This window comes from Mesitornis unicolor, unplaced genomic scaffold, assembly GCF_000695765.1.
Source record: "Mesitornis unicolor isolate BGI_N332 unplaced genomic scaffold, ASM69576v1 scaffold3078, whole genome shotgun sequence".
NCBI lineage: Eukaryota > Metazoa > Chordata > Aves > Mesitornithiformes > Mesitornithidae > Mesitornis > Mesitornis unicolor.
The window spans coordinates 1-13,865 of NW_010202370.1; the positions used below are offsets into that span (position 1 = coordinate 1).

The 13,865-nt window shown below is 47.4% G+C and overlaps 1 protein-coding gene across 1 annotated transcript; it reads right to left on the reverse strand.

Moving 5' to 3' along the window:
• Positions 1-6,938: 6,938 nt before the first annotated feature.
• Positions 6,939-13,711, reverse strand: ZCCHC17 (zinc finger, CCHC domain containing 17; the record flags this gene model as incomplete). Its single annotated transcript, XM_010190363.1, has 6 exons — positions 13,619-13,711; positions 12,475-12,532; positions 11,003-11,103; positions 9,272-9,363; positions 8,402-8,502; positions 6,939-7,118 (listed from the first exon to the last, which is right to left on the reverse strand). Coding segments are annotated over exons 1-6 (574 nt in total), but the record flags the coding sequence as incomplete, so codon positions are not given.
• Between the last annotated feature and the right edge of the window lie 154 nt (positions 13,712-13,865).

A 13,865-nucleotide genomic window follows, 5' to 3' on the forward strand; every position in this document is an offset into this window, starting at 1 on the left:
GGCAATGAGCCATGGATACACACAAGATATCTGTCCAAAGTAAGAATTACTGGTGGGGGAAAGTATTTCCACCAGCTCCACCACCACCAGATGCAGCCCAGAGCCAGCCATGGGAGCCAAAGGTCTGCACCCAGTGGTCTGAGACTCCCTCTCCTCCCTCAGGCACCCACAGGGGCTGCTCTGGGTCTGTTACACACCCAGTCCACCCAGAGCAGAACAGGAGCCCTGGTTGGAAATGGATTGGAGAGCATCTGCTTACAGAAAACCCTCTTAGCAGAAGGAGGAACGGCAGCATGTGCCTACTGACCCGGAAGACTCCAAGCTAAGAAACCAGCACTCATCTGCGACACAAAAGCCAGAAGCAGCTGCTGAGGACAGCACAAAACAACAAGGCAAAGGGTGGGAGGGGAGGTGGAAAAATCCCATGCAGTGACTGACTTTCACATCCCAACTCTGCTTTGTCTGCTCAGGTAGCTCATCAGGGTAAAGTCACACCCCTGTTGTGTTCAGGTATGCGTTAAAAGTGAGGTCACAGAGTTGCTGGTGGCCTCCAGTGCCACCCCCAATCTTCCCCTGAAGGGCAAATTGCCTTAGAATTGCTTGGGGGAAAAGAAGTGCCCCAATGCGGAGAGCACAGAGAGGGCTCCCTCCTCCCCACAAGACATTTCTTCCATTGCTTCAGCCACTTCCAGACAAGTGCAGTCTCCACATCAACACCAATACACTGGCTTATGGGATGACAAGCCAAGTCTGGCTACATTTCATTTAAAAACAGTATTATCCCATAAAACAGAATCACAGAACGTCAGGGATTGGAAGGGACCTCCAAAGCTCATCCAGTCCAATCCCCCTGCCGGAGCAGGAACACCAGATGAGGTTACACAGGAAGGCGTCCAGGCGGGTTTTGAATGTCTCCAGAGAAGGAGACTCCACAACCTCTCTGGGCAGCCTGGGCCAGTGCTCTGTCACCCTCACTGAGAAGAAGTTCCTTCTCAAATTTAATATTATTAAATATTATTTAATATTATTATTAATATTCTCCTGTAAGAGTGAGGACACAAAAGATCCAGCTAAAGACATGGATTCAGCACGGACTGTATGTTGTAGCATCAGGTACAGGCCATCAATTAGGGACAAAGGAAGGGAGCAAGCAGCTTATTTAATGTGGAACAGAAGAACACTTTTAGGGAGGTGGAAAAGCAACACAAGGCTCAGAGCTGAACATCAGTAGAGGCCTCTGGGACTCCACGGAGGAGCGCAGAGGGTTGAGGTCACTCCACACCCAGCAGAGCCCTGGCAGGTGTCACTTTTGTGTGGCTTCACAATAGCAAAGTGATCATTGATGCCACCCAAGATTTGAGTGGCCACGTTTCTCTGTGGAGCAATACCAGACTCACTACAAAGTCCCCTACCCACAGACTGAGGGCAGAAGCCAGTTGTAACAGTCTACAGAAGGAGATGGTAAAGAGTTAAATCTTCCAGAGAAAGGGAGGCAGCAAGGAGAATTTTCTCAAGCTTTTCCAGCCTGTGCACATGGTGAGAAAGTTTGACAAGACCTTAACAACCAACAGAGTTACAGTCCAGAGCTTGGGAAACTTTCTCAGTGAGTGGAGGCTGGAGACAGGACAGGATGTCACACACGGTCCTTCAGGATTACAGGGGAAATAGAAGCACATACGTGGACATTGTGCTGGCTGGGAAAAAACCAAAACAAACCCCACAAACATCAGTCTCCCCTTTTTGGGCAGCAAAAGTGCTTCCAACACCACAGAAAAAAATATTTCCTGTACAGTAAGGCAAGCATCACAGCATCAGCGCACACTGGGCTGTAAATACTGCAGGGAGCAAGGCAGCTACCAAAGAGCAACTTGCTACTCTGTAGCAAGAGATCACAGAAAGTTATGAGTTGGATGGGACCTGGAAAGCTCCCCCAGTCCAACCCCTGCCAGAGCAGGGTCACCAGAGCAGTCACACAGGAACGCATCCAGGGGTTTGGATGCCACCAGAGAAGGAGACTCCACAACCTCTCTGGGCAGCCTGGGCCATGCTCTGGACCCTCACAGTAAAGAAGTTTTTCCTCATGTTCACATGAACCTCCTGTGCTCCAGCTTGGGACCATTGCCCCTTGTCCTGTCATTGGACATCCCAGAGCAGAGCCTGGCTCCTTCCTCCTGACACTGCCCTTTCCCAATGGATCCCCAGGAATGAGGGCACCCCTCAGTCTCCTCTGCTCCAAGCTCAAGAGCCCCAGCTCCCTCAGCCGCTCCTCAGCAGGAGATGCTCCACTCCCTCCATCACTTTGTGACTCTCTCCAGCAGTTCCTGTCCTTCTTGACCTGAGGGGCCCAGAACTGAACACAATATTCCAAATGTAGTCTCACCAGGGCAGAGCAGAGGGGCAGGAGAACCTCTCTGCCCTACAACCACCCCTTCTCATACAGCCCAGGATGCCATTGGCCTTCTTGGCTAAAGGACACAGTGCTGGCTCATGGGCATCTGCTGCCACCAACACCCCAGGTCCTTTCCAGCCACTCCTCCCATGCCTGTAGCGTCCATGGGGTTGTTGTGACACAAGGGCAGGACCTGGCACTTGGCCTTGTTGAACCTCATACAATTGGCCTCAGCCCATTGCTTCAGCCTATCCAATAATGCTGCTGTGAAATCATCCTGCACAAGCAGCTGTCTTTCTTAAACCACAAGACTTCCTCAAACTCCAGCATCGCAGTACCAGGAGACAAGCACTGCACTGGTTACCAGCCCACCCACGGCTGTGCAAGCAGGAGCACTTCTCTAGTTCAGGTACAGGAGAGGGCAGTGCCAAAGCAACGGGCAGATTTCTGTATCCAGTGACAGCAGCAAAGCCCTGCCCTGCACCCAGAGCTTCAAACTGGTCACCAGTGAATGGCTGCTGGTGGACGCAGCTCGGGAAGCTCTCAGGCACACCCCAGCATTCCCCAGAACTGCAAACACTTCATTTCTGTCAACATTTCGAGTGGATTTTGCCTCAGCAGACTCTCAGGGTAAAGATGCAGAGAGGGCCAACAGGGATGCAGATCTGCATGTTACAGCTCTTTGCACATCCTGTCCAAGTTACGTAAAGATCACAATTCTACCAACAGCAACAAACTTGCTTTAAAACCTCTCATTTAGAAAACCCATTGGGTTGGGTGCAGAAGAACCCCATAGGCTGGGCTAAAGTTGGACAGTGCTGGTTCTCCTACTGCTCTCATTATTTCTAAAAAGCTGGCACTAAGAGGGGACCACACTCGCACACAGGGCTCTCTTCTGCCCTAAGGGAAGTTGCTCAGGGCTATGCTTTGAGAATGTTAGAGCAGTTCATTCCTTCTAAAGGTATTTGATTTTGAGATAAGAGGGGAGCGTCCAGAACTCTCCAAGAAGTTTAAATGTTTTTTTGCCAGACCCTTCTGTGCAGTCCTGGTCTCCACAGAAGAGGAAAATAATAAATTTGGAAGCTTTATGTCTGTCCTTGTGAAAAATTAGGATGGATTTCCAGATATGTCTTTCTGCATCTGCTAGTATTCCTTGTAGGTTTTTTTAAATTATTATTCTTAAAAAGAAAAAAAAAGCTAAATTCCACCACCCAACTCAACTGCAAACATAGTTCTTTATGTAAATTTAACAGCATTACTGGCATTATTGCATCCCTTGTTTGAGGACCAGTCAGAATTAATCTGATGAGAAGAATCCAGTCTGTGGCTATCAAATAATATAACAGAGTTCAGAAAAGCACAGAAAAGGACAATAACAGCATAGCGTGTGGAGAGCTGTGCCCCAAGCTGGAGCCATATAAGAACTAGTAGACCAAGTACCAGCTTCAAGCAAGGATGGACTGAGGCTTGATGAACAACGAAGAAGGTGCAGTTTGTACATGAGGAGACATCATCTGCCAGCAGATTGCCTGGAAATCTTTCACATGGTGGGACAAAGAGCGGCAAAGCCAGCCAAAAAGACATCACTGGTCACATCTACCATGCAATTCCAGTGACTGTTGCAAAACTACCCCAGGGATAAGTTAACCAATGTGTCTGAGCAGAAGATGGATGCTTTTGTAGAACTCAAATTAGAGGGGTTGCTCCTAGTGCTGAAACAGCAGATCTTTCCTCAGCAGACAGACAGGAGAGAAGAATCAGAAGGGTTTATTTCTCAGCACAACTCCCTCCCACGCAAGCTGTCGTGTTCCCATAGGAGCCCCTTCACCCTGCGACCCAAAGAGCAGAAGGAAAAGGGCCGCAGCCACATGCCCAGGCAGCTGCCAGAGGCTCCTCGGGTGCTCCCTGGCACTTCCACACAGCACCGACAGCAGCGTCCCCGCTTCTCCCTCAAATTGGTGATTTTCTCAGGAATTAAGGGACACAGGACAGTGCTCTGGGGCAGAGCACTAACAGGGTGATCTGACACTAGAAAGACTTGTGCCCTCACTCACACCAGAAGCCTGGGCCAGTGCAGACACCTGAAGCCTCCAGCTGTCTCTTACACCTGGAAATGCTGTGGGACTCAGGCAGGAATAAAGGCGAGGAACTGAGGAAGCATCGGGAAAACAAGTCGAGAAAAAAAAGGGGTAAGGACTCCAGAGTATCTCAGTAAGGAGAGGAGTCTCTGGGGAGAAGAAGGAGCACCCAGAAACTGCAAGGAAGCATCAGATCAAGGAAACAAAATGCTGATCATGAACCACCAAAAATGCTAGCACTATTGCTATGACACTAAACAGATAGCAGTCGGTAGACAGCAGTTCCCTATCTACTCATTTAAAAATATAAGCTCTATATTAAGTTACAAACATGCATGGGATGGGGTCCACAAGGCAATCATTACCAGGTAGACTGAGCTATTTCTACTTTGTGTAAACCCCCCCGGGACTCCAGCAAGCAGGGAAGCACATGGTGGCTCCCAGACAAGATCACAGCAGGCACCCAAGACAACAAGGGAGCTATTCATTTTGAGGATCCCACATCCTCCCTCCAAAAAGCTCAAAGTTTTCTTTTCCAGCACTGGAAAACATCTGAAAACTTTTGATCTCCTCCTTGAGAAGGGAGGAAGATCAAAGGAACTAAAGCAAGATCTAAAGAAAGGCTGTTAATCCACAGACCTCCCCCCCAAAAAAGAGTAATAAATTCAGAACACTGACCCACGTATGCTGTATTCTCAGCAGGGCAAGACTCCACAGGGACTCCCCACCCCAACAGATGGGCACTGATACAGTAACAAGCTATTAGCACATCTCTTAGCGTAATTTTTCCCCACAGCCTTTAATAAGAGTTACATGAGCCTCTACCAGGCAAACCATCATCACTGCTAGAGGGAAGGGAACCCCAGGCAGGAGAAGCCAGCACCACAGAGGTGTGACCGATGGCCCGCTCTCCCACTGTGCCACAGCAAGAGGGGAGTCTGGAAAGGTCAGAGTCGCAGCTCGCCTGGGATCCAAGAGAGGACTCAGTTCAATCGCGTGCTCCGAGACCAGAACAGAAAGACGACTGTGTGTATTTTCTATGGCAGCACAATGACACGACGCAGAGAGCCTAGGTAGTGGAGAAGTAAAGCACATCTCAGGATGGAACCAGGCAACAAGATCCAGAGCCCAGAGAGATCCTCAACTGGATCAGCTACCCAGAGCACTACCAGGCAAGCAAAAACTGCAGATCATCGAATCAACGCTGAGTTCACCTTGTACCGACTGCAGGGCAGAAACAGTTATGCCACAGGGCAGCGACTGACAAGGGAAGTCCTGTCACACCCGGCTCCTCTACTCTGGTGCAGTCACCACCTATGACCCCACAGACACAGCTACTCTCCTCTCATTGAGGTAAGAGTGCACCACAGTGAATAAACCAAGTTACCAGTGAAAAATGGGACTGGAAGTGAGACTTCAGCTACCAGTGTCACTCTGGACTGCTCCAAGCGCTGCCATCAAAACAGATTCCTCTCTCCCCTGTTGCCAGCATCTGCAGTCTCTCCTATGAGCACCAGTACTGGTGCAACTCCACAGCGAGCCTGGGAGAAATAAGCCCTCAAATTAGTTCTCACTATGCAATTGCTAATGCCATCCTTGTCCCTCTACTGTAAGAGGGAAATCCACCACCACTCCTGTCTGCTGCCTCTCTCCAGGGATACGGACAGGCCACAGAGCTGGGTAAAAGACAAAAAAACAACCAAAAAGGCCTTTGGCAGTGTAATTTAAAAGTTGGGCCCCAGTAGTGAAGGGGCCGATGAAACAGTTTATTTACTAAGTCTAGAATAGGAATACTCATTGCTGTATGACCAGACTGACCAGCAAACACTCCTGGTTTGGATACGGGTCTGCCCTACGTTTTATACCAGCGTGCTCTGAAGCCAGAGTTCAAACACTGGACACAAAAGGTCTCTCTTATCTCTTGACATTTTCACAGAGACAAAAATTGCTTTAGAGCCTGGACCTGGAGCACGGTCCCTGTGCAAACACAAGCAGTGATTTTCCCCTGGTGTGCAGATAAGCCTTGTTCACACAGCACTTGGCTGGGTCAGCACACCCGCCGAGCGGGGCAGCAGGGCTTTTCGTTCAGATGAAAGAGAGGTGTTAGGGCAGGAGCAGTGGGAAGGGAGGGGAAACAGGGTTATTGGCAGGAATCACAGAAATTCAGGAAACTGAAGCAATTTCTACAGAGCCTCAAAAAGGACCAGGAAAAAAAAAGTAATAATCCTTTTCTCACTCTAAGAAATATCTTTTCAAGGCTGTGCATTATAACACAAAGCCATCTTAAAGACAGTTTAACAAGAATAAAGGGAGAAAGCACAAGAACTACTAAAAAGTCTGCAAAGGCGACTCCTGCTTTGCTACAAAACCTGCACAAAACGGAGCCACCTTCTCAGCCCAGATGCTTTTCATAACCATGTTGCTGTAGTAAATTGCAGGTGTAACTGTACAGAACAAATGATCATGCTCACGTTTCCAGGCCAGCAGCCGGGCACCTCGTACCTTTTTCCTTTTTTTTGAAGAATCAGCAGTCGTGCTGGTTTTTTTATCTCTTTCACATCCTGCTGCTGCCACCTCCTCTTCCTCCTCTTCCGGAATGAGGCTGTATTTGGTACCTCCAGGCTGCACGAAGCACTCCTTGGCAAAATGACCTGTAAAATAGTGTTTAAATAAAAAAAAAAACAAACGGGGGGGAAGGGCTGGGTTGCTCCTTCAAACAACGGCATTTCAGACACCTGAAGTGCTGCCAATGATGATTTTATTATTAGTCAGAGAATCTACACTGTAGAATTTCTGTCCTGGCATTTCGGCTAGTTTAACATGCCCTGATTAAACCAGCCAGAGAGCAAACACAACCCAGGTCATTCTGGAAAGATAAGCCAGGCAAAAATTAAGACACTCTTGTCTGAACAGGGCAACTGGTAGAAATGTGTCTGCACAAGGGCTTGAACAGCGTGGAAAAGCGTCTGGGAAAGGGAGTAAATTGGTGTGACAGGCATCTGGTAAATGAGACCAAAGCCACGTGCAGAGGGAATCGGCTCCCTCCGGTTCTACCCTTTCTGCTCTGGAGACATCAAAGTTGACCTACTGACAGATGTAGTGGAAACCGCAGCTAGATAGCACCTGCCTGCCTGTTATGAGTAGACATCATCATTAAAAAGCAGACTGGAAATATGCAGAATCCAGTTGAGAGTTCTGGGGGTTCTTTAAAATAGCATTTTAGAGATAACTATGCCCCACTACTGAGAACCATACTCATTACTTACTTTCTCCAGAGCAGCATTAACTCCAGCGTAGCTGTTTACTCTTAGGCTAAATAACATAAGACAAGTAAGGTGTGGCAATAACTCCATGTGCAAAAAATTAGTTTGTGCCTCAGCAACCTGCAAAAAGCTACTGAAAAGGGATCACATAAAGCAACTTCCTATTGCTGCGCTAGGAAAATTTACCACGTTAAAAATGACAAACGCTTGTTTTCAGCTCTAAGACAGCTGCTCACAAGCTAACAATGTGTTCCCAACAACTCATCAGTAATTTCCACTGATCATTCTTCATAATGAAGTGATCTGGTGATGGCATACGTTTATTTCTTAAAATGTGAAACTGCAATGAGACCTCAGCTATGACACATTGATGCAAACACTGCAAGGGAGCCTGCACTGCACCTGGACCCAGCAGTAAGGTTCTTTACAGGAAGCTCAAACGGCTGTGATTTGAACAAACTTTATAAAAGTTCAGCTAAGTCCTGTCTTTTTGTAACAAGTGACAGAAAATACAGTCCACCTCTAAAAGAGACGTGTGGAAGCAAAACCCAGTCCTTATACACAACCATGAGACGGATAACAATTCAATCCTATACAATATCCAAGACAGGTCACTACCTGGTTAGAACAAGGCTACAGCAAAAGAACAAGACAGCACTGCATGAACATACCTTTGCAACCACATTTCTTGCACACTGTGTTCAAGACAGCTTCAAGCGTGATCTTCTGACTCGTGTAGTCCCTGAAGGTGCGTTTTTTCCTCTCATCCTGGCTGGAAAGAGAAGGACGGGTCCATTCTCAACCCACTCTCATCTTTAACCCCGTATATTCATATGGACACAACCTAAACTCAAGTTCTTCCAAATGCTGCTCTAAAAGCACCACGCAAGCTAAACCAAAGAAGAGAGCTGACCAACTGCTCACTAGAATAAATCACACAGAATAAAGCACACTACTTATAATCTGGTTTTTACATTAACAAAGCACTCTCTACACAGACAAATGCAAGGAGCTGCAGTTACATCCTTGACACTAACATCTGTACTAGGTATCTGAATATACACACACATTTGTACTTGCACAGCATGAAAATAAAGCTATTTTATTTGACCTGCAAGAGATGTTGCAAAGAAAGCGGTACACAATGAAGCTCTGAAACATCCAAGCGCAGTTAAGATTTGATTTTGTAGTTTGTGAAAGCGAAGCAAATCCCCAGCTGGAACCAACAGTCCTTCCAGCACAGGAGCATGGCCATCACAACACAGGAATGAAAATCCTGCCGTGGTGTGAAGGGCTGGGACTCCCCACAGCCTCCTCCAGCTCCTGCCTGCCCCTGGCCAGCACAACCAAGTTGGTGCCTTTGGTCAACCCCTCCAGCCAGGCAGCACCAGCACTGAGGGGCTCAGGAAGAGCTTCTCTCACCCTCCAAAGAAGGGGGGACCTTGAGTAAGTGTGGCAGGAAAGCTGGGAATGTGAGGCAGGGAAGGGCAGGCAGCAGCGACCTGTCTGATCTGTTATATTCGCTCAGGAGATTTACCTACTCAAGGGAAACGTTGTTTGGATCAAGGTCTTTTCCAGTGCCTTGGTTAACAACCTTCATGGAGAGGGAAAGCTTCAGTTTGTCATCTTTCATCTGAAAGAGGTGGAACAAGAAGAGTAAATGCCAGTGAAGTTAATTAATACACTGTGTCTGGAAGCCTACAGAGGAGGAAGGAAATTGTTGGTTAGAAAAGAGCAGCACCACAAGGGATACTATGTGAGAGTACTTCTGTTCTATTATTTAGAGTATTCTAGTTAATAAAAGAGCCTCTGTTCAGCAGCTATCTCAGCAACAAGACAAGGTCAAACTGTAGGTCTGTCCAGATTGACATTCAGCTGTCAATGTGACCAAACCCAAGAGCTGTAGAAGAAAGTGCATGCCAGGAAGCTTTGCTGTAATTCTCAAATCCCCCAAGGCAGTCCCCTGAACCAGTACTTTGGGCAACTTGCACCCTGAAAAATAAAAAAACCTTTAAACCCCTTTACCAAATTAAATAATCTTAGAAGAATAAAAAAAGTTTTAAGTATCTCTATTAGGGGCTTACTCCTTTCTGAATCCTAGGAAGTCCCTGATTGCCACATTATACTTCAGAAGCAAGAGCAAAACCTGTGTGTTTGGGTTCATCTCAAACCCTTCTTACAACTTTCTGCACTTTCACCAATGCTGCTATTGAAGGTATTTCTGCTTGGGTCGTTCATGACATCTATCAACCGAGTCACAAGCAACCTAGCAATGAACTCTTCTGCTGCCCACCTCTGCAACATGCTTCTGCCCCTCGCCTCTACAGCAAAGAATCCAGGAACCCAACAACCGTGCTCCAGATAAAGAAAACACTGGCTTAATAAAAAATCATACAAAGAGAATTTTTTAAGAAGCGCTCCGCAGACGGTTAAAAAGAATCCGTAAAGCCTTTCATATCGTTTTTCTATAATGTGTAAATAAGACCAAGTTTCTCAACCCATCTCCCTTATCTCGCACAAAACTTCATCCCTCTTTTGTACACCAACCCAATTATCTTCTCTCAGAAAAACCGCAAAGCGTTTACAGCCAAATCCTGTGCAACTTTGAACTGAATGCTTCCACCCTGATCCCAACAAAATACCATCAGCTTGCTTTGTTTCCATGGCTCACCATAGCAAGAGTCTTCAGTTTTTGTTCTAAGTAATCTTTAAGTACAGATTATACGCCTACTGTCACATCTTTTGCAGAAGAAAAAGCAATGGAGATTGCAGGGGGGGAAGAAAAGCATAATGCTGACGTCAGGACAAACAAAAAGCCTCTGTATTTTCTCTTGGCCATAATTCACTGCCACTCATACTTTCCTGAAAGCAAACAAAAACCTCAGCTTCCTCTAAGAACGTGCCCAGCTCTGAGAACAGTTAATGAACTGTGTTTGTATTGGCTCTTATCTTGGGATCCTCTCAGGTTGCTCAGCCCGATGTTGCTCACCACACAGCTCAGGTGATAGAAGCTGTGGAAAGGTGCGCAGGGGAGGAACAGGAAGTGTTTGTGCTGCTTTGAAGCCAAAAGCTTTCATGAAATCTCTCTTTCTGAACTGTGCTGCTGCAAGTCACGGAAGAGATGTGCCCAGAGCCACACCTGGAGCTAAAGAGAATTCACCTCTCTGTAAAACAGAGCCCAAGAAACCAACAGGAACACTCAAGTTCTCAGTTCACTGCTTTTGCAGTGTATTTTATCTACACAGCACTAAAGAAACGAGGATTAACGTTACCTCTTTTCCAATAAGCTTCACCCATACTTTGTCTCCAACATCCACCATCTCCGAGGGTTTATCCACGCGGCAGGAGGACATGTGAGTCCTGTGGACAAGGCCTGGTTGTGGTTTTGGAAGAGAAGAAATGGGAAAAGATAAAGACAAGTCTCTGCTGAAGCAGTTTTGTCTTCTGGGACAGTGGTCTCCAAAGTGGGGTGGATGCAAGGAACCCTTTTGGGGTGCAGGAAGGAAATGCTTGTGTGCCATTAATAAATAAGTTTCATAAAAATAGTACTGCTTGTTTCATCTTTAGCTCATCCTTTTTTATTTCTATTTTTGAGTATGTTTTGCAGTGTACATTAGTACACGCATATAACTTAAGAACAAACAGATATATTGGTGGGATGCTCATAAGTCTCTTTAACCAACAGGGTTAACTGATTTTAACTGATCTTGCACTGGGGGTGCACAATCAAAACCATTTGGAGACCACTGCTCTGGGAGACACAGAACATACTCAGCAGCTGCCCTAAGCAAAACCAACCATTTATTTCCTCCCATAAATCATGCAGGTGAGAATCAATTAGTTGCACCAGTCAAACACCAAAAAGCTCATCAAGATGTGCTGCAAATTAACTCAAGAGGAGCAGAGCCCCACATCAAGGTCTCTGCACTCTATCAGACACTGCAGCAGGCACCAACACCTCTCCCTTCCCACCCATCCTCCAAGGCCACCCCGAGCAGCAGAGAATGAAGAGCCCGTCTCACACATCAGCAACACAAAGCTCTGCTGGCAAAGTGGAAAGCAGGGAACAGCCAGGTCACCCCGATCTCCTGGGCCCGCAAGGTCACACAGCCCCACAGTCGTATTTTTAATTTGCACGAATGACGTGTGGGCTACAGGGGAAGATAAATGTGGGAACACACCTCGCTGCTCAAGCTCATATGTCAGGGCCCATTTGTGTCTCACAGTGACTCCCCTGCAGCAGCCATGCTTCTGTCCAAAAACTGTAATTAGAACTGGCACCGCAGCACCCGGGCACCCACAGATGGGAGCAGAGGAGGAAGGGAGTGTTGGAGGGCCTCCCAGCACCTGACAGAACACCCAGCAAAGGCTGCTGCTTTGGAGGATGGGTCTGTTTGACTGCAAGCTTCCCACAAATGCAGACACAGTTTTAAGTCAGCTTTTCTCGTTTATTTTTCATTTGAGCTTCTTTTCAGGTTTTTTTTGTATTTAATTCATTTATATTGGCCATAAAAGAACTAAGTTGAGCAAACTAGTTGTAGAAAGCTTCTATATTTTGTCAAATACCTTAAAATTATTTTCTAAAATATCCCGAAGTTACCACAAAGCCCTCCAGGTTGTTCTGGTATTTGTGCAAACACACCATCACATCCAACTTTTCTGGAAGCCTTTAATTCCGAGGCCAACTGCTCGGCTTGAGCATGCCACCATGAAACTACATCTGAATAAAATAAGAGAAACCAACCTTGCTTCCTGCAGCCTGGAATTTTTATAAATGCCCCATATTCTGTCACTGTAGCAACCTGTGAAGAAAACAGAATGGTTTGGGTTGGAAGGGACCCTAAAGCCCACCCAGACCAACCTCTACTGTGGGCAGGGACACCTCCACCAGCCCAGGCTGCTCCAAGCCCCGTCCAACCTGGCCTTGGGCACTGCCAGGGAGCATCAACACAACACGTAAGGCAAAGCCTGTTTGCAAACCACAGGTTGGAACATGCACAGGAAGGCTACACAGTTCTCCCAAGCAGTTTCAGCTTCAGCTGTTGGACACAGGTTGGACACTGCAGCACTTGAGAACCTGGCGCAGGTGCAGTCAGTCAGTCAGTTCCAGTGTTACTCAGCTAAGCATCTTGTGTGTATGTGCATGTGTACGTACACACCACACAGGTGAACGTGCTGAGAGAGGGGTTAAAACTGCTGCTTGTAGGACCTCTGTGAAACTCGGTTGCAGACTCAGCAATCCCGCAGATAAGCAGAGGCCAGAAGACAAACGGTATTCCCCATTGAACAGAAACCCCTTTGTGTGTTCTACTGACCCCATGCAGGGATGCCCAAGGATCCTGTGTTTGTTTAGCCAAAGATGTTTAGAGAAACAGTGCTGATAATGCCCGATCAGCAGTGTAAGTGACAAAATACATCTGCTTCTGGGAGAAAGATGAAACGTTTACAGCAATGAAGACTTTAACCTGAAGACTGTGAGCCTTCCTCCCCACAGCAACACAAAGACCCCCAGAGGGTCGCAGGGCACACGCCCAGATGGGGGGGTTGTAGGCTAACGATTTTCAGAGGAATCCCCACTTCGTATCAATGAGTTCTCAGATCTCTCATGAATATGTACGAGTAGGTAGCACATAAACAATCACTTTGTAATGGGAAATCAGAGTCCTCCCAAGGAATGATCCTGGGGCCTCCCCGTGCGTAATAAAGAAAACCTGCTTTCTAAACCTCAAAGAGGGGTCTTAAAGAGTGACCTTATTTTCCAGCTTTCTTGGAATCAGTAGCAGGTGTGTTTGTGCATGCTGAACCAAGAAATGCATAAACAAACGAAAAACAAAGAGCCAAAGCAGCAGGGCCACGGGCCACGACAGCTCCCGGGCCCAGACGCACACCTCTCCCTGGAAGATGGCGTAGAGCTCAGGCAGCGGCTCCATCTCTGCCGGCCTCGCAGGGTTCGGGTGAGACACGCTCCGAGGGCCCCACCAACGCTGGGCTCACCCCGGGCTACTGCACATCCGCCATCCGAGTCCAGAGATGCCTTGAAAAGAAACATTTAATTAGCGCACGAAGCCGCCTGCGCCCAGAGCCATCAGCGGGCCACAGCGATCGGTTAATTCGGGCTACAACGCGGCACCGACC